The sequence below is a fragment of the Solea solea genome, chromosome 12, assembly GCF_958295425.1.
Source record: "Solea solea chromosome 12, fSolSol10.1, whole genome shotgun sequence".
In the NCBI taxonomy this organism is placed as follows: domain Eukaryota; kingdom Metazoa; phylum Chordata; class Actinopteri; order Pleuronectiformes; family Soleidae; genus Solea; species Solea solea.
Genome location: NC_081145.1, coordinates 28223293 through 28243623, shown reverse-complemented (window position 1 = coordinate 28243623; position 20331 = coordinate 28223293). Strand labels below are relative to the sequence as shown.

The 20331-nt window shown below is 44.7% G+C and overlaps 1 protein-coding gene across 1 annotated transcript in view; it reads left to right on the top strand.

The window, feature by feature from the left end:
* The window catches only part of itga11b (integrin, alpha 11b), a 27952-nt gene extending 7638 nt beyond the window's left edge, over window positions 1-20314 (top strand). The window contains exons 3-30 of the mRNA XM_058645233.1: window positions 1533-1642; window positions 1720-1811; window positions 1934-2048; window positions 2893-3020; window positions 3283-3431; window positions 3526-3670; window positions 4615-4780; window positions 5567-5637; window positions 7863-8007; window positions 8237-8385; window positions 8852-8995; window positions 9146-9349; window positions 10179-10309; window positions 10403-10575; window positions 11257-11396; window positions 11468-11578; window positions 11848-11933; window positions 12033-12237; window positions 12331-12423; window positions 12521-12597; window positions 12973-13056; window positions 13143-13245; window positions 13346-13459; window positions 15296-15379; window positions 15665-15775; window positions 16332-16427; window positions 18329-18442; window positions 18678-20314. Of these exons, the coding sequence (XP_058501216.1) occupies window positions 1533-1642; window positions 1720-1811; window positions 1934-2048; window positions 2893-3020; window positions 3283-3431; window positions 3526-3670; window positions 4615-4780; window positions 5567-5637; window positions 7863-8007; window positions 8237-8385; window positions 8852-8995; window positions 9146-9349; window positions 10179-10309; window positions 10403-10575; window positions 11257-11396; window positions 11468-11578; window positions 11848-11933; window positions 12033-12237; window positions 12331-12423; window positions 12521-12597; window positions 12973-13056; window positions 13143-13245; window positions 13346-13459; window positions 15296-15379; window positions 15665-15775; window positions 16332-16427; window positions 18329-18442; window positions 18678-18758 (3421 nt within the window). The 3' untranslated portion in view covers window positions 18759-20314. The remainder of the gene's footprint in view (window positions 1-1532; window positions 1643-1719; window positions 1812-1933; window positions 2049-2892; window positions 3021-3282; window positions 3432-3525; window positions 3671-4614; window positions 4781-5566; window positions 5638-7862; window positions 8008-8236; window positions 8386-8851; window positions 8996-9145; window positions 9350-10178; window positions 10310-10402; window positions 10576-11256; window positions 11397-11467; window positions 11579-11847; window positions 11934-12032; window positions 12238-12330; window positions 12424-12520; window positions 12598-12972; window positions 13057-13142; window positions 13246-13345; window positions 13460-15295; window positions 15380-15664; window positions 15776-16331; window positions 16428-18328; window positions 18443-18677) is intronic.
* Window positions 20315-20331: the final 17 nt, after the last annotated feature.

Genomic DNA, 20331 nt, shown 5'->3' with positions numbered 1-20331 from the left:
CAGACGCTGACGACAGAGATTTAACCTGATGTGTGACAGTGGAAACCTGACGACCGATCAGGCTTCTCTAACAGAAGAAACACTCACTCTCACACACCAAATCCCACAGAGGAAATCAGTGATTTAAGCTCATGTGGAAACAGGAGCTGCTGGTCTACTGCTGCCTCGTGTGGCAAGTTTGTGTCACTGAGATGAATCTGAACAAGTGAAAAAACAACACATTTGAAGATACTGATGGAGGCAGCAGAGGATCGACACCCGTCTGTGACGCAAAATCGATGACTTTCTCAATGGGCTTTGGTGCAGGGAGGACGAGCAACAGTGAGAAGTTATACACGTTTTAACCTTTAGATCAGTGTCAGCCCCCCCCACAGGCCTGTGCAGAACAGACGGGCATTATGGGAAACGTGGTTAATCAGCAATTTAAAGACAAACAGTAAAGCAGTAAAGCAGAGGTGGAAGACACAGGTATGTTTCTTTTGAGGTTTTACCAGAAAGTCTAAAGTGACAGCACCTGTGCAGGAAACAATGTGGTGATGTCAGAGCATCAGGGGGCGTGGTCTGTCTGTCTGTCTGTCTGCGGCAGCCCGCTGCAGGCTGTGAGGCTGTGGGACGCGGACCGGGTTCTGTCTGCAGTGTGGGATGTGGTTTTGTGAGTTCTGCCCTCCGCTCGTTTGATGTGGACGGGAGACACATTAGCAGATTTAAGGACATGTCCTCTGGTATGTGACTCAGTGCTGTTCCCAGAACAGCCGTCCAGACCACATGTGGTGCTGTGTACTCTGGTTACTGCTAATAAACCACTCACTGCACCACAGTCGTTCACTACATCAGTCATTCACTGCATCACAGTCATTCACTGCACCACAGTCATTCACTGCACCATGTTCACTGCATCACAGTCATTCACTGCATCACAGTAATTCACTGCACCACAGTCGTTCACTACATCACAGTCATTCACTGCACCACAGTCGTTCACTACATCACAGTCGTTCACTGCACCACAGTCGTTCACTACATCACAGTCGTTCACTGCATCACAGTCATTCACTGCATCACAGTCATTCACTGCACCACAGTCGTTCACTACATCACAGTCGTTCACTGCATCACAGTCATTCACTGCATCACAGTCATTCACTGCATCACAGTCATTCACTGCATCACAGTCATTCACTGCACCACAGTCGTTCACTACATCACAGTCATTCACTGCATCACAGTCGTTCACTACATCACAGTCGTTCACTACATCACAGTGATTCACTGCATCACAGTCATTCACTGCACCACGTTAGATCCAGATACGTTTGTTGTAAACATCAAGAGTTTGTGACCATGCACGTATAAGTATATCATCAGCTGACCTCATGACGTTGCTGACCTTTGACCTGAACAGCTAACGTTTCCTCAGATCAAGACACTGACCGCACAGACTTTCTGGTTTTCAGTCACTTTCAGTTTGTGTTCAGACTGTGTTACTTCCTGTAGTACCTGAGCCTGTGTGTGTGTGTGTGTGTGTTCTGCAGGTTACTGGTGGGGGCTCCCTTTGAATCCACAGGAGCGCAGCAGACTGGTGATGTGTTCAGGTGTCCACTTGACACCAGGGATTCTGCAAACTGCAGCCGACTCAACCTGGGTAAGAAGAAACTCTCAGCTGTTTTTGTATCTGTTTCAAAGTGAAAGTGCTCCAACCCTCTTGTTCCTGTCTCCCAGGGAAACTGTCTCTGGACGACGTGTCGGAGAGGAAAGACCAGATGAGACTGGGTATGACGCTGACGTCCAGCCCCAAAGACGGCAGCTTCGTGGTGAGTCACATGACCTGCAGACCCATTTAAAGTGACTTTCATTCACTGCGACGCATTTGTCCTGAAACATGTCGCCCTCTTGTGTCCACTCATGTCTCTGCTGTGTGTGGACGTGTCCTCAGACCTGTGGACCGCTCTGGTCTCACGAGTGTGGAAGCTCCTTGTACAGCACAGGAATCTGCTCCAGAGTCAGTCGCAACTTCAGACTGTCCCACACCATCGCACCGGCCCTGCAGAGTAATCATCCATCCATCCATTCATCCAACCGTTCATTCTGTCATTCATCCATCCATCCAACTGTCCATTCATTCATCAAACGTCCATCCATCCAACTGTTCATTCATTCATCAAACGTCCATCCGTCCGTCCATTCATTCATCCATCATCCAACTATTCATTCATCCAACTGTCAATTCATCCACCCATCCAACCAACCATTCATTCCGTCATTCATCCATCCATTCATCCAACTGTCTATTCATTCATGAAACCGTCCATCCTTCTGTCCGTCCATTCATTCATCCATCCAACTATTCATTCATCCATTCATCCAACCAACTGTCCATCCGTTCATTCATTCACCTGTCACGCAAACCATCCATTCATCCAACGTCTATCTATCCAATCATTCATTCATTTATCCATCCACCCAACCAACCCTCATTCATTCATTCATCAATCCATCCAACAGTCCACCCAACCGTTCATTCATTCATCCATCCAACTGTCCATTCATTCATTCCTCCAACCATCCATTAATTTATTCATCCAAACAACCAACATTCATCCATCCAACCAACCGTCCATTCATTCATTCAACCGTCCATCTATTAATTCACCCAACCAACCATCTAACTGTGCATCCATTCATCCAATAATCCATCCATTTACTCATTCATACATCCAACTGGACATCCATCCATCCTAAGACATATCTAACCAACATTCATCCATCCAACCATCCATTGACATATTCATCCATCCATCTGTCTGTCTATCCATCCCTAGACATATTTATTCATCCAACCAACCAACCACCCATCAACATATCCATCCATCCTGATCTCCTCTTGTCTTCCAGGGTGTGAGACGTTCATGGACATCGTGATTGTTCTGGATGGTTCTAACTCCATCTATCCGTGGTACGAGGTCCAGGACTTTCTCATCAACATTCTGCACAAGTTCTACATCGGCCCAGGTCAGACGCAGGTCGGTTCATCAATCACTCATGACAGAGGTGGAGTGGTATGAACGTGTGAGTGGTTTACAAACCTCTGGTTGTAAGGACAAGAAAAAGCCAAAAAAGTCATCTTAGATTTTATGGCAGCCATGTTTTCACTGATCTCAGACTGGTTCTCAGCACAGTCAGCGCTGACTATGAACCAGCACCACCTTCAACCACACGTCAAAAACAAGCTTGTCAGTTTAAGGTGCAGGGTTTGAGGTTGTGACTGATGTGCTTTGGCTGCAGGTGGGCGTGGTTCAGTACGGCTCCACGGTCGTCCACGAGTTCACTCTGGGCGATTACGAGACTGTGGAGGAGGTGGTGGAGGCGGCCAGGAGCATCGACCAGCGGGGCGGAGAGGAGACAAGGACGGCGCTGGGCATCAACGTGGCGAGGTACGACAAACAAATCCTCCCTGAAGGATCCACGACTCCCACAGTTCCACCTCAAACACCCTGTTCTTCTCCTTCTTCTTCTTCGTCTTTGCAGGTCGGAGGCGTTCAAACGCGGCGGTCGTCGTGGTGCTCAGAAGGTGATGATCGTCATCACAGACGGTGAATCTCACGACAGTCCTCAGCTGGTTCAGGCCGTCGCTGACAGTGAGAGAGACAACATCACCATGTACGCCATCGCTGTGAGTCCGTCCATCTTTACCTTCCTCACTTCCTGTCTGATCTGTGCTCAGCTTCCTCTGACCTTACTGGATCTGGTACTCATGCTGTGTTCCATTTGTAGTTGGATCTTTGAAGTTCCTGTGTAAGGAACGACCCCCTGAACTCGGAAACTCGGAGTGACCTCATGTACCCCAAGTTAGGATTCCAAGGAATCAGTGGTACATGTAGCACTCTTTACCTTTCATCCCGAGACATGTTGCTAAGCCTTTTGTGCCATATACTGGTATTGTTATTGGTTTATTCGCTGTGATCTCGAGGTTGACGTCACTCCCAGTTCAGACTTCCGAGTTCCAATGTAAATGGAACAGAGGATAACATCCGTACTCAATGGATCGGATCTCGGTGTGACTGTTTACACTTGATATTAAAATGCCTCCTGAAAGACTGTCATGGGACCACATATGACACAAGTGGCAACCAGTCATGACATTACTCACAAGAATCTGAACTCTTGTTTTCAAACCTCCACATTTGCACTTTGTCCAACCTCTTGTTGACGTTCTGATGGTCACAGACGTCACGTCCCCTGCAACCAGGCTCCTACTGGACGATACCAGCTGTTAATCACACTGGTCCTTTATCCTGTACGTCCCTCTGGTGGCTATTTCATATATTTTCATTTTCTGGTCGGTTTCAAGAGGAAACAGGAAGACTACGTCCAATTGTATCTATGGTCAGGAGTCAGGAGAACCTTGTGTGGATGGGAAGCTCTGCGCACACTGTTGTGACATGAATTAAGATTTTATTTGAACCATTAAGGAATTACAAAACATGACAGACAATGTTGATATTGTGCAGATATTGTGATATTGTCAGAGGAGGTGGAGTCTGAATGTGGATCCACTCAGGACGCTTGTTGATGCTGGGTCTGAATGGGGTCTCAGTCTTCAATTGTCTCCTGCAGGTTCTGGGTTATTACAACCGTCGGGGAATCAACCCTGAAGCCTTCCTCAAAGAAATCAAGTTCATCGCCAGTGACCCGGACGAGAAGCACTTCTTCAACGTGACGGACGAGTCGGCGCTGAAGGACATCGTGGACGCTCTGGGGGAGAGGATCTTCACTCTGGAAGGTTTGCATTCAAACATGACGTCCGCCATTTTTGTCTGAAACAAAGTCCCGTTCCCTCTTCTATAAAGGTCAGTATTCCAGTATTGGTAACAACTGCCACGACTCAGCAATTCTGTCCGACTCTCTTTAGATTCTTTCTTCCATTTTTTAAGTTTCTTTGCAGTGTAGGCGGGATGCGTTACTGATGGGATGTGTACGTGCAGGTGCTTAGTAGAACAACCGATAGGGGGCGCTCTCTTTTTATTTGAACTGTTCCCCCCAACCTGCAAACAGTTGGTGCGTCCCAGTCGCCTTTGGAAACTCGGAGCAACCTCACAAACTCCAACATAGGATTCTAACGCTGTGTTCACATGGAACGAGACGCGAATATGACGGGACAAGTGGTGCTATGGACACGATTGGCGCACAGTTGCGTGACTAAATTGCGTCTATCGCACAAAGCGCGTCTGACGTTCAATGGCCAATCAGCTATGAGATTCTCCGCACGGCGTCACGTACTTGCCAGCGTTCAGACTCTGCTCTGGAACACAGTGACCTCCCATCTCGTCACAAAATGTACAAATGATCCCGGGACGTGTTAGACGTGACGGCCGCGTCAAAAAAAAACGTGTCCGGTGTGAACACAGCATAACAATGGCTTGTCCAAGGTAACGTAGGTGTTTGTGAGTGTTTACTTTCTCCGTTTTTACTGACACCACAAGTGAAACGCGGTTAAAATTGAAGCCTTTAACCTGCTGTATCAGGATTGTGTTTGTGTGTGAAGGTAATTTGTGTGTCTGTCTCACAGGAACCAGCAGCCACGGCCGAGGGTTCGGACTTCAGATGGCTCAGGCTGGTTTTTCCTCACATTTAGTGAAAGTGAGTTTGTTGAGATTCCAGATTATTCACAAACATGAGGTTAAAAAGTCTAAATCAGAAATGTTTTCAGATTTTTGGGTAATTCCCTCAGTCCTGGATGATTTGACTCATATTACAGTGGAAAAAAAACATTTACATTTTCTCTGTAGAAATCACACCTGACTGGTTAAAAGGATATTTCAGTTATTTATTAATTTTTTTAAATACTGCTCTCAACTCAAGATTTAGCCACAGAAACTAAAGTTTGCACCAGTTTGCATCCCACTAATTCCCCCACACCAAAGCCCATAGAGAAAACCAGTGATTTTACATCACAGCACACTGGAGTTGTTTATCCACATTTGCCTCCATTAAAAAGTTTAAATGTGTTATTTTGTGACTCAGGTGTTTGAAATACTTTGTTCAGATTGACCTCAGTGACACAAAGTGACCACACGAGGCAGCAGTAGACCAGCAGCTCCTGTGTTGCCGTGAGCTAAAAATGCAGATTTTCTCTATGGACTTTGGTGTGGGAGAGTGAGTGGTTTACAAACTTCAGTTTCCTGCTGGAAAAGCCTGTCTCACAGTGAGATAAAGACGTGGCTGTATTCTTAAGATGTAACAGATAGGCGTCCTCAAAATGTTGGCAGTCTGGTCCTGGTCCTGGTCCTGGTCCTGACACACATGTGAGAACTGCAGAATGAGAAGCTGCTCAAAATATTTCTGTTGATTCTCGTCCAAGGGGAAATAATCGTATCTGACTGATTTCCAACGTCAGGCGGTGAAAATGGTTTCATGGAAACTCTTTATGTGTAACATGGAGCAGATGGTGTCCACACACACACACACACACACACACACACACGGTGTCCACACACACAGTGTGGACAAAAGGTAGGTATTAAAAGTGCGAACTCTGTGACACTGATGTGGTGAATCTGCTGATCCAGATTCAGTGCATGTGCGGCTCAGATCCTCCGTCAGTCACTGTGGTCCCTGACTCGCAGAGATGACGCAGCGTTTTAACAACTTTTATATCTGCTCTTTTACGAGTTCATCTGTGTATCACTGACTTCACACACACACACACGCTTAACACATGCATGGACTGGTTTTTTTGTGCAGGATATTCACGTTTGTGGCCTCAGGAGGGAACCATAGTTCACTTCTTATCAAGTGAAGTCACCATAGTAACCTGACCCCGCAGCTCCAACCTGCTTCAAAGCAACTTCAAGTGATAGTTCAGGATTTTTGAAATGTTGTTCTGTATATATATATATACACACACATATACATATATATATATATATATATATATATATATATATATATATATATATATATATATATATACACAGTATATATATATACATATACATATATATATATATATATATACATATACATACAGTAAAGTATAGTTAATATACAGTAAAGAAAAAATCTAAAAAATGATGTTCGCTCATACCAATGACTTTCTAAGAATACACTCACTCCTTTATCTCACTGTTAGCCAGTGTTTTTCTGTCACTGTAAAACTCCATTGTAAAAATCAGCAATTTAACGTCACAGCACAGAGTCATTGAGTCATTGATCCACTCTTGCCTCTATTTGTAAGTACAAATGTGTTATTTTGTGACTTTGGTGCCTTAAATCCTTTGTTCATATTTACCTCAGTGACACTAATTTACCAAACAAAGTGACAGTAGACCAGCATCTCCTGTGTCCCTGTGAGCTAAAAACGCTGATTTTCTGAATGGAATTCAGAATGGGCAGTGAGTCACATTTCCTGTTGTAAAATCCACAATCTATTCAGAATCCCAAAATCTATTTCTAATTCGTAATTGTACTTATTATTAAAAAATCGACTCATAATTCCAAAATCTATTTATAATCCTAAAATCTATTTATAATCTCAAAATCTACTCAGATTAGATGTTTTTTTCCCTCCTTGTGTCTCAGGTAGACACTTGAAAAAGACAGGAAACATTCCAGCTCAGATTCCTGTAGTTTGGAGCGTTGCTGTAACTTAAATTGCATGATGATAAAGAACTGCCTCCGGTCACCATGGCCGTCCCGGTGTTCGTCCTCATTCTGTCATACTAACGTGCCAATGTGTGGGATTTAGTGGCATCTGAACTTTCACACTGCAACCAACAGAATGAACATTAAGGTACAAGTTCTGTCTCCACGTAGACGAGGCTTAAAAGACTCAAAATAAAGGTGAATCCTCGTCTCTTGTCCAGGACGGCGTTCTGCTCGGAGCGGTCGGCGCCTACGACTGGAACGGAGCCGTGCTGAAGGAGACCAAACACGGGAAGGTTGTTCCGCCAAAATCGTCGTATCAGGATGAGTTTCCAGAGGAGCTGAAGAACCACGGAGCATATCTGGGTAAAACAACCGGTCCAGACCTTCACCGGTCTCTAATGTCTCACACACTAGGTTTCATGAAGAAAGATCTCTGTGTTTTGACTTATTTACGTGTCTAAACACAACGGTATTTTAAACGTGGACCATAATGGACGTAGTCCCATTTTGAAGCCTGGCCGTCTGAGAAGAAGATTCTGCTGCGCTGTAAAGACTTGTGTGTTTGACCTCCGCTGCTCTGTCCCGGCTCCAGGTTACTCAGTGGGCTCGCTGGTTTCGTCTCGTGGCGCTCAGCTCTACGTGGCCGGAGCACCGAGGTTCAACCACACGGGCAAGGTCATCGTCTTCACCCTGAAGAACAACGGGAACCTGACCATCCTGCAGGCGCTGCTGGGAGAACAGGTGTCCAACACACACGCAGTGAACACCATCACAGAGACGACTGTTCTAGAGTTCTAGCGCTACTCGGCCCGGCTCGACTCTGTCTGACACAGTCACTGAACTGAAATACCAGTGAACGTGGTCACGATGGCCGGCATTCAGCAGTGCTGTCTCTAAATACACCAATGTTGGAGATTAGCTCATATTTTCAGGATTGTTAAGTCTTTAAATCTTTAATCCACAGTTTAGCATTGTTGGCTTTGATTCATGACTCTTCAGTGACGACGGAAATATTCCAAGTTTACCATAACTAGCACTTCTGTAGTATTTGATTCATACACGTAGTACTGTTTATCTTTTTTAATCGTAGACATGATGCTACACTGTCGCGCGACAGCTATGTTTCCTACTTTTCCGATTTCGGACATAAATGGAATACAGATGAAACGTACGACGGTGTTTGATTCAGTGTTATTGTTCCTTTCAGATCGGATCGTACTTCGGCAGCGAGTTGCTGTCGATGGACGTGGACGTAGATGGACAGACAGACATCCTCCTGGTGGCGGCGCCCATGTACTACAGTCAGGGATGGGAGAGAGGGAGGGTTTACGTCTACTCTGTTACGCCTCAGGTACAAACACGAGTCAGACGAGGGTTCCGTTTGTTCATAAATAGAAAGCTGCATAAATCCTCAGTGTCAGTCACATGACTGTTTTTTAAAAAAATGCACAAATAAAGAGAAGAGAGAACACTAAACCCAAACTAAATGTTCTCTCTACAGACATCATTTGTCCTGCAGGGGGCGCTGGAGGTGTCCGACCGCTCCCAGAACTCCCGTCTGGGTTCAGCGTTGGCCCAGATTCCCGACATGAATGGAGACGGATTCAGGGAGCTTGTGGTCGGAGCACCACTGGAGGACGACCACCAGGGGGCGGTTTATGTCTTTTATGGCCAGGACAAACGTCTCCAGCGTCAGTACAGACAGGTAGCAGAGGACGGTAGCATTACTCAAAATAATCAAACTAAGAAGGGTCAGTACTCAGAATAATCAAACTAAGACGTGTCAGTACTCAGAATAACGAAACTAAGAAGGATCAGTACTCAGAATAATCAAACTAAGAAGGATCAGTACTCGGAATAATCAAACTAAGAAGGGTCAGTACTCGGAATAATCAAACTAAGAAGGGTCAGTACTCGGAACAATCAAACTAAGAAGGGTCAGTACTCGGAACAATCAAACTAAGAAGTGTCAGTACTCGGAACAATCAAACTAAGAAGTGTCAGTACTCGGAACAATCAAACTAAGAAGTGTCAGTACTCGGAACAATCAAACTAAGAAGTGTCAGTACTCGGAACAATCAAACTAAGAAGTGTCAGTACTCGGAACAATCAAACTAAGAAGTGTCAGTACTCGGAATAATCAAACTAAGAAGTGTCAGTACTCGGAACATTCAAACTAAGAAGTGTCAGTACTCGGAACAATCAAACTAAGTAGTGTCAGTACTCGGAACAATCAAACTAAGAAGTGTCAGTACTCGGAACAATCAAACTAAGAAGTGTCAGTACTCGGAACAATCAAACTAAGAAGTGTCAGTACTCGGAATAATCAAACTAAGAAGTGTCAGTACTCGGAATAATCAAACTAAGAAGTGTCAGTACTCGGAACAATCAAACTAAGAAGTGTCAGTACTCGGAATAATCAAACTAAGAAGTGTCAGTACTCGGAACAATCAAACTAAGAAGTGTCAGTACGCAGAATAATCAAGCCAAAGGATTAAAGAGAAGTGGTAACAGTGACGTGTCTGTGTTTGCAGCGTCTCTCTGCGGCTGGGTTCTCCGCAGGACTGCAGTACTTTGGACAGAGCGTCCACGGTGTCATGGACGCCAACGCAGACGGACTGGTGGACCTTGCGGTGGGAGCACTGGGAGCTGCCGTCATGATCTGGTCCGACATCACAAACACTCCAGATGTTTTCAGTCACGCTCACGTTCAGGGTCCTCACAGAGTCAGTATTCAAGGATTCTGTGTCTCCTCCAGGTCTCGTGGTGTGGTGAGGATCGAGGCCAAACTGACCTTTGAACCAGAGAAGATCAACATCTTTAACAAGGACTGTCGTCGAGGAGGGAAGGAGGTCACATGTATGTCGGTGACCGTTTGTCTGAGTCCAGACTCCAGGACTAAGACCAGGTCTAAGACCAGGACAGAAGTAGGTAGGTGGATTTCCACACCTGTGGTCCAGGCTGGATTTTCGCAGGTTTTTCCATCCAATAATCACTGAGACCATGAAGAGATTCTGTGATTCTGCAAGTGATTGTCCTGTTTGAGATCTTGGTCAAAGTCAGTCTTTGTCTTTTGTCTTTGGTGAGACAGAGATCTTGGCATTTTAATTTCAAGGACATCACGTCGTCATTTGCTCTCGCTCATTTTAACTTTACTCGCTCATTGTTCTGCACGGATGGGCGGAGAGAGAGACAGACAGTGGACAGTGTCCACAACACCACGAGTTATGTCTCCACGTTTGGCCTGCGTAGACCTGGTCTAACAGTAGGTGACATCATAACAAACAAGGGGAGACATTCACCTAAATATCAACTATCACTTTTTTGTTCTACAAAATCCAAGCACTTTCAAAAAGTTTCACAAACTTTCAAGGGCCTTGAAAAATAATTGTTCAAATTCAAGGATTTCAAGGACCCTTCAGTGGCAGGAGACATTTCCCTAAATGTCAACTTAATGTTTTTTGTTGCACAAAATTCAAGCACTTTCAATGACGCATGTTTATTATGGGTGATTTTCAAGAATTTCAAGGTCTCGTGGGAACCCTGTTCATATCACCTGTAAATGTAATCTATGTTTTTCATTTAACCTCCTCCTCCTCCCCCTCCCCACAGCTCTGTGGTTCAGCCTGACCTTGGATGAAAGACGTTTCCCTCCACGAGCCGTTCTGGACGAGTCAGACCGGCATCAGCTGAAGAATCTGTTCCTGCCAACAGGAGTTCAGAGCTGCCAACGCCTCAGCTTCTCCGTCCAGGTACGCGCACGCGCACACGCACACGCACACGCACACGCACACACACAGTAGCTGAACTCTTCTCTAATCAGGAGACGACAGATTACGGACGTCCCATCGCAGTCGTCCTGGAGACGGGGATGCAGGACCCAGACAAAGGCCCGGTGCTGGATCCTGACTGGCCGAACGTCCTCAGGGCCGAGGTGAGCGTTTGACCTGGTGACCTCTGACCCCAGGTGACATCACCATCACTGATTTTCTCTCTGGGGTTTGGTGTGGGAGAGTGAGGAATTTACAAACTTCAGTTTCCTGTTGGAACAGTCTGTCTCGCAGTGAGACAAAGACATGGATTTAAGATATCGTAGACCTTGGCAGGTGTAGAGATTATTATTATTATTGTTGTTATTGTTATTATGTTAAAATGTGTTGCCTTGTTGAGGAGAAACCTAATGACCCCCGTCTTTTGCCGTAGCTTCCTTTCTGGAATGGCTGTGAGCAGGAGGACACCTGCGTCCCTGACCTCGTCCTCCACAGTCACACTGACCTCATGGATGTTCAGTCAGTAGCTCCTGCTCTTGACAACACACACACACACACACACACACAGTAAATAATTTTGCGTCATTATTGACACAAAATATCGCGTTTCACCCTCAGGCAGTTCTGCAGCTCGAAGGACCGGGTATCATGGTCACTGTGCTGCCACCAGGGGGCGTTGCCGGGGTCAGTGTTTGTGGTGGAGACTGGGCGGAGGGGGATAGTGGTGTTCGCTCGCCTGGAGAACCGGGGCGAGAACGCGTACGGAGCCGCTGTCCACATCTCCACCTCGTCCAACCTGCTCTTCTCCAGCCTCATCGTCAAGGTGACGACAGCAATACAAACTTATTTTGGCCACAGCATTGTTCTGGTGACTCAACAACAAGTGACTCCTCCCCTTTCCTCCTCGCCCCCACAGGACCAATCAGACGTTCAGATTGACTGCTACAACTCGCTGGACAATCAGACGTTCTGTAACGTGAGTGCTCCATTCATGAAGTCCATGTCTCAGGTCAGTGGCGACGTCCTCATCCTTCCACACGTTTTATTTACCGTTTCAAATTACAACAGCTTTATTTTGAAAAGCCAACTCCTCCCCTTCCTTTTAGATTTCTTTCCGTCTGGAGTTTCAGTTCAGCCGCTCCGTCTTCCTGGATCACGCACAAGTTGTCATGGCGACCACCAGGTGAGACTGTCGACGCCCGGTTACGAGGTCTGACTCTTCATGTGTTCATGTGTTCACGATTATAGGTTATTATTGGTGAACGTTTATTCTCACGTCGCGTCCTAGTGATTTATTTCGCAGCGCCCACCAGGGGGAGCCTGTGTCCTTCCAGCAGTCATGTGTAAAGTACTTTAAAAGTGATACTTCAAAGTAAAAGTCTTAACGTTTATGACATTTACTGAACTTAAGTATCATAATTCACGTACTGTATCTGTACCTGGCAACTTTTACTTTTACTCCACGGCTGTTACTCACTCACTCACTCACTCACTCACTCACTCACTCACTCACTCACTCACTCACTCACTCACTCACTCACTGTGTGTGTGTGACCAGTGAGGGTCAAGAAGGATTTCCAGACGACAACATCAACGACATCTCTCTTCTTCTGTTGTACCAAACAGAGCTGCTGTTCACCAGGTGAGTGACGGCTGTGACAGGTGAGACTTTGGTGTGGCTGAGTGAGCGGTTCACGTTGTTCAGCGTTGTTTCTGTTTTCCGCACAGAGACGCTAACACTCATCGCTTTGAGATCAAAACCTCACCGTCCGCCTCTTCATCGTGGGACCAGCTGGACAGCAGCACTCACACCTTCAACCTCACCTACTGCGTGAGTCACTGCTGTTCGCCCCTGCAGGACAGTTACAGCATTACAGTCGCACACAAGCAAACAAGCAGTGGACAAAATGTTACAATTTTATTCGACACAGATCCAGAACCTGGGATTCTTCTCAGTGGACAATGTCCACTTCAGATGTGATATCTGGGCTGTGACTGGACAGAACAACCAGCTGGTGAACATCACAGACTACAGCATTGAGCAGGTTAACACACACACACACACACACACACACACGACTCTCTAAAGGAGTACTACTTTAGCCTGAAATATACAAATATGAATTATATTTTTGAGATTTTAACCCATTAAAGGACAGTATTTTAACTCCACAAACACAAACAAAATTTCCATAAAATAAATTTCAAGGACAATTTCATTCTAATTATTATTAGGCTCTGAGATGGTTCAAGGATTGGCAGAAACATTTATTTTGATGCATTGTTGTTGTTTTTTTTGTTTTTTTTTGGAGTGTGAGATTTTTAAAAAACTGACTAATTTGTTCCTAGCGGCAGAAAATGTCACCTTCCCAAAAAACATAAAAATGTCCTGAGGGAGTCTGAAAGGTTAATGGAAGTGAGATTAAAAACTGCAGTTTCAATGGGACATTTTTGGCACATGGCGGTCTGAGTGTGACTCTGGTTTGTACTAAGAGTGTTTTAGCCTGACTGCAGGAGCTGAGCTGGAAAGAACAAGATCAAATAAAAATACACAATGAACACGGACAAAATGATCAACAAAAGGAGAATGAATAGTATGTAAACGTGTGGTTAAAGGTCACAGACGTCACCAGAGCCGGATTAAGGCAAAGGCAAACTAGGCATGTGCTTAGTGCCCGATTGGCAGGGGGCCCAGACAGAGGGACAATCAAAACCTAAAAATGACTTGGTCCGTGTTTCAAGACGATTTACGCTCCTCATCCTGATGATGCGACGCTGTCAGGGCGTTCTGAGGACAGTCTTCTCCGATCGACAGTCGCGCTGGGGGCGGGAGGAGCCACAGCGAGTGCACATGAGTTTTCGTCGACTAAAATTGGACTAAAACTATCACATATAGAAATGACTGAAACGTGACTAAAACTAATACGCGTTTTAGTCCGAAAGACTAAAACTAAGACTAAATGTGTAATGGCTTCCAAAAACAACACTGCACAGTTCACCATCCAGAGAAACATCCAGACCAGTGGAGAAAACAGTCCAGACCAGGAGCTGAGCTGCTGAGTGATGCTTGTCCATGAAAATAAACCTCTTTACCACGACAGCACAGTTTCTCTTACTGCTAACTTTATTGGTCTTTGTATATTTGACGACTTATTAAACTGTTCAATTTAATTAAGATTTTCTGCTAAATGCAATAGCTTACAACATTCATCTTATTTGCTCTGTTTACATAGCAATGCTGACACCTATTGGTGATTTACTGCTACTACTGCCTTAACAATGACACTCGCAATGGATAAGATTACATGTCATTTGACATGTTTTACAGGATAAGATAAGGATAATTTAATAGCATTTAATAGAGCCTTGTAGTAACGTATAAATACGGTAATAAAAATCACAAAATAGTCTGATAGACTGTTTAATATACGACACATGACTTATTTTGGCATACAAAGAACCAACTCGTATCAAAAGACTACGTTATGTAAAATGTGAATTCACTTTTATTAGTAACTTTGGTAAGTTTCAGATTTCAATTCATAAATAACATCGATGGAGGGGGGCCCAAAAAAAAACAGTCTGCCTAGTATAGTCCATTTATTTAATCCGGCTCTGGACGTCACGCAAAGGACGACACGAGGACGTGACTAAATACACTCAGGGATAATCAAACACAGGTGAATCACATCAGGGCGGGGGCAGACAATCCAGAGAGAAGCATGGACAGGAAGTTAAGTGCACACAAGGCAGTACTACAAAATAAAACAGAGAATTAAAAACCGCAAGTTTAAAGAAAACAGAATATTGTCCAAAAGTCTGTCGTTGCCTAAAAACACTGTAGGCACGGTCAAGCCTCACTGTTGTCTCGCCCCCTACAGGTGGCAGGGTCTCACTGCACACTGCCTCAACTCGGAACAACCAATCAGGTGAAAGACGAGGACCTGTCTCCGCTGTCACAGCTGGTGAGACGTTTTTACGTTTACACTCATTTCCCGGACACCTGATCTTACCTATATGTATATTAAATATTACATAACTGGCCACTAGGTGGCAGTGTTTCCCTGTATTTATGGTGGTGATGTATGGATGTGTCAAAGGTCACACTTACTCAAAGTAAACAAAGGATGAGCAGAAAATCAATTTAATGTAAATAACTATGTTTAAATGTTGGGGGTCACACCCCGAACAGTTCACCAGTCTCACCAGTCTCTTTACGTGTGTGTATGTGTGTGTGTGTATGTGTGTAGAACCACACCAACAGCATGAGCCTGGTGGTCCAGTGTGGACTGAACCTGACGACCTCCAGACAAGTGAAGGTGACGCTCAGAGGGAAACTGCAGCTTCCTGCACTGCTCGCCGTGAGTCTCTCTCTCTCACACACACACACACACACACACCCACACCCACACACACACACATACACACTTCACAATTATAACACAAAATGTCATCAAAATATCACATTAATGATATTTGTGACCATATTTCACAGAATTTCACAATAAAAGTCTTTCTTCTGACATACAACGATATACGGTTCACAGTCAAAACGTGTCTTTATGGTGCAAAATGAATTTAAATAAAAAGAACCACACAGAAGATCATTATTAAAGCTTGATATTCAGTGTTGGGCCGTATGACACTGATTGGGGGGCTGCACATGGTCCACGGGCCACAGGTTTGAGACCTCTGGCCTAACCTTAAACCTTAATCTGAATTTAACCAGTTCCTCAGTACTGAGGTTCTGCCACATTAGGACCAAGTTTTGGTCTCTGTGAGGCCGACTGGTCCTAAAGAGGCAACAAATACAAGAACACACACAAACAAAACACATACACACTCTTGTACAGCAGTCTCACTGAGGACACACAGTGTGATGTGTTTATCGTCATGACAACCGCTCATGCGTTTCAGGTGAACTTCAGGTCTCTGGAGTTGTTGACTGCCGCCTCTATTCAGCTGGAAGCGACCAGTCCTATGTTCCTCCAGGAGGACAGACCTGTGAGACAGGTAAGACCAAAGACCTCCAAAAGGTGATCTTCTCGATGGGGTTTGGTGCTGTTGGCAAAGCAACACGCGCTGGTTTTCCCCACAGGAAACAGTCGTGTATCAACAATTAAACTCACTCGTTTTATTCACTCACTTCTCCAGCATGAGAACACAAAAGCTGCACTCGTCCATTTCAGAGCTTTGCTGCCCTCTGCTGGCGGTTTACAGTAAAACAACATGGACGGCACCTTGTTGTTTGCTCTTCTCACTGAACACACTGGTGGGTAAAGCAGCTGGGCCTTCACCTCAGCCCTCACTGCCGGGAAAATAAATCATTGCGGGAAAAAAGCAACAGTACGTTGAATTGAAAGCGTTAAACAACTGCAAATCTTTAATTAACGAGGACACGGACGTAAACAAATAGACCAGAACATCAGTGACATTCTCAACATTAACTTCATCAAACTGTTGAAATGAAATAAACATACTCAGCGCAAACATCTGGAAATATAAAATGACGTCACCCCGTGACACCAGGCTCATTTCATCACCATGGACAGCGCTATGAAATCACGGCGCACAACAAACCACACACACACAAACACACACACACACACGCATGAACAAATGCATTCATCATCATCCTCAAACTACAAGACAATTCAAATTCCCACGCTGGTAATACAAAGACTATTTTTTAAGATACAATGAAGTGCCGTGCGCCCCGCCCCTCCGGGATCCCACCTCGGCCGGCGCGTGTCGGCCCTCACTTTCGCCGCGCGGCACAGTCCACGGCCGGGGAGAGGACCCGCGAGGGGATCCTTCCACACATTCTCAGTTTTTAGTACGTGTATGTGTTTTTTTTTTTTACCTTTTCCCTAATAGGAGTGTCAGAGCCACTCAATAACAATGAAACGTGAGCACTTTTCAACCTCTGGTTATTGTCCGTGCACTTTTATAAACACAGTGACGCCCTTGATGCGGATTACAACATAGACCTACCTTACATGAAAACCAGATCCAGTCTCGGTCTTTCCTTGTGAAGTGGGCGATGGCAGCGTCGTCGTCAAGTCCTTTATCTATGGACATCAGTACCAAAGCTCCCAGGCAATCCTGTCCAGTACTGGTTCCGGCGTGCGTCTTGATTCGCTTAAGACCGCTCCACGGTGGACAGGTGAGGGGACACAGCTGCGGCATGCTCTCAGTCAGCTCGTTAAGTGTCACAAAGTGCAGCAGGTCTGATGGACTCCATGTTTGTCCATGACTGTCACTTCAATGTTGAGCCGGCGGAAGTCAAAGTGCAGCCCGTAGTTTTCACTCTGCAGCTTCCGGTACGCTGTGCGCGCGTCAACAACTAATAAGAATGTTTTTCCACTTTCAGAACCTTTTCTTTTAATTCCACTTCTGGAGTTGGACTAACATTTTTTATTACTTGAAGTTTTTCTGTGAAAGGCCGCCTTGACAAAGCTATCAATGCTATCAAGCTAGCCACAACACCGCGCTCTCAACCTCTCTCAGCACTCTGGGGGCGTGGTCTGCAGTTAGACCTGCGCTGTTAGGAGGAGCTTTTGATTCTGATTGGATAACATGTTTCAGGACAGTAACCCTTTCATTGCTGATGGGAACTTGACAGTAAACTTAACTTTAGAACATAGATAAGAGAAAATGTATTAAATGTATTGTATCACATTAAATGACATAGATTTTTTAATATATATATGTATATACAGTATATATACATATATATATTTATACATACATACATACATACATATATATATTATTTAATACTATTTTTTGGTCCAGAATTAATGTTGGGCCTTCTCTGAAGGCGTAGAAGGCCCTGACGGTTCCCCATTGGGTTAAAGGATACAGATATGTTTATTTATTAACTGATTTATTGATTTATGTGTGAGCTGCAGATAGTCCTGGAGCTGAGGAAGGAGGAAGGCCACAGCGTCCCCTTCTGGATTATACTGGGAAGTTCACTCGGAGGTCTGCTCCTACTGGCCTTACTGGTTCTGGCGCTGTGGAAGGTACACACACACACACACACACCATTATATTGTACATGAAAATGGGCCTAAAGTGAAGCCTAAGTAGCAGTTAGCCACCAGGGGGCGACCTCTAATACTGGTGTGGGATTTGTTTTTGTTTCATTCCTGCTCAAAAGAGACTCAAGTTTTTTCATATTGGTCCAACAACAGTTTGCCTGAGCAGTTTACGATGACGTGTCCTCAGTCGTTAAAGTGTCTCTGTCTCCTCCCCCAGCTCGGCTTCTTCAGCAGACGCAGGAGACAGGAAGAGGAGGAGCAACCTGTAGCCAATGGGAAGGCAGCAGAGGAGCTATGAGGTGTGGCCGACACCGATGCTGACTGCATGCATCGCGAGCCACCACCTGTCACTCAGGGACCCTGATGCCGCCCCCCCGACCCCCAGCCAATCACACAGCCAGTCACAAGCATTGACAAAATGAGCCACACTGACGCCACCTACAGGCAACCGAATCACATGCACACCTAGCGTCTTGTTTACGAGCTAGCCGGCAGCCAGCATATGAGCTAGCCAGGATGCTAATGTTAGCTGAAATGAATTAGCCTTGAACTGTAAGGACAGTTAAAGCTTCTGTAAAGACAAAAACGTGGAGACTTGTGGCGTCCACGTTCCATCATTATTTACCTGCACACTAGCTGGTTACATTTACCCAACATGCTAACATCTGATAAAATTAATTTCATGCTATTGGCTACATTGAGCCAGGATGCTCATGTTAGCTAATGTTGTTGTTCTTTTGAGCTGGAAAAAAGAAACAGAATTTTTTTTATAACAGCAAAAAGCTCCTGTAAAGATACGTTTACATAAATGTCAAATGCATGCTAACCAGTCACATTTAGCTAGCACGCAACCCCTACCCCCCAAAACGCTTAGTTATACCTTCTGTGGAGACAAGAATGAGAAGACGTTCAGTGCCACCAAGCATGTCGTGTTTAAAACTTTCCATGAGTTCTATTTGCAGACAACAATCTTTCAATTTTCACCCACATACTAGCTGGCAAGTTTTATCTAGCATGCTAACATGAACTAAACAGTGTTCACTTTTGAGCTGCAGCCAGGGGGAGCTGTTTGCTAAAGCTTCCTTAAAGACAAGAACAAGGAGACGCTCTGCGTCATGCTCCGAATTTCCCACGATAAAACATGCTAACGCTTGCTAAAATCATTTTATCATGTCATTTTCAAAATTTGCCTTGTCATGAAGATGAGTTTGTGAGGCACCATCCATTCATTTTCATTACATGAACACTAGCCGGCATGCTAACTACATCTAGCCAGTTAGCCAACAGTAGCCAACCAGCATGCCTATGTTAGCTGAAATGAATTAGCCTTTGAGCTACAAGGAGGACAGTTAAAGCTTCTGTAAAGACAAAAACATGGAGACATCATTATTTACCATACATTAGCTGGTTACACTTATCCAACACGCTAACATCTGATAACGTTAATAACGTTAATGTAACGTTAAGGTTCTTTTTAAAGGGTTTTTGTTAAAAACACGAGCGGCAGTTGGGGCGGTTAACAAACGATTTCATCATCAATGACATAAATAACAAAATGGACGACGAAGAAGAAGAAGAAAACTACCTAAGATGGCTGACTTGATTATCTGCTTCTTTTTTTAAATACTAATGGAACATATAAACAATCTTACACATTGTATATTATTTTTTTAATTTCATATCTGATGCACTTTTGTTGTATAAAATTAAACTTGAACTTTGTGTAAATACACCTGTTTGATTAAAAGAAAGAAAAAAAAGGATAGTGGCATTATGTTTCTGTCACTTTTCATATGTTTGTGTTCAAAGTAACGACAGAAGAGAGAAAATAAAAGAGAACACGTGAAAAACCAACCATGTCGTACTTCTTA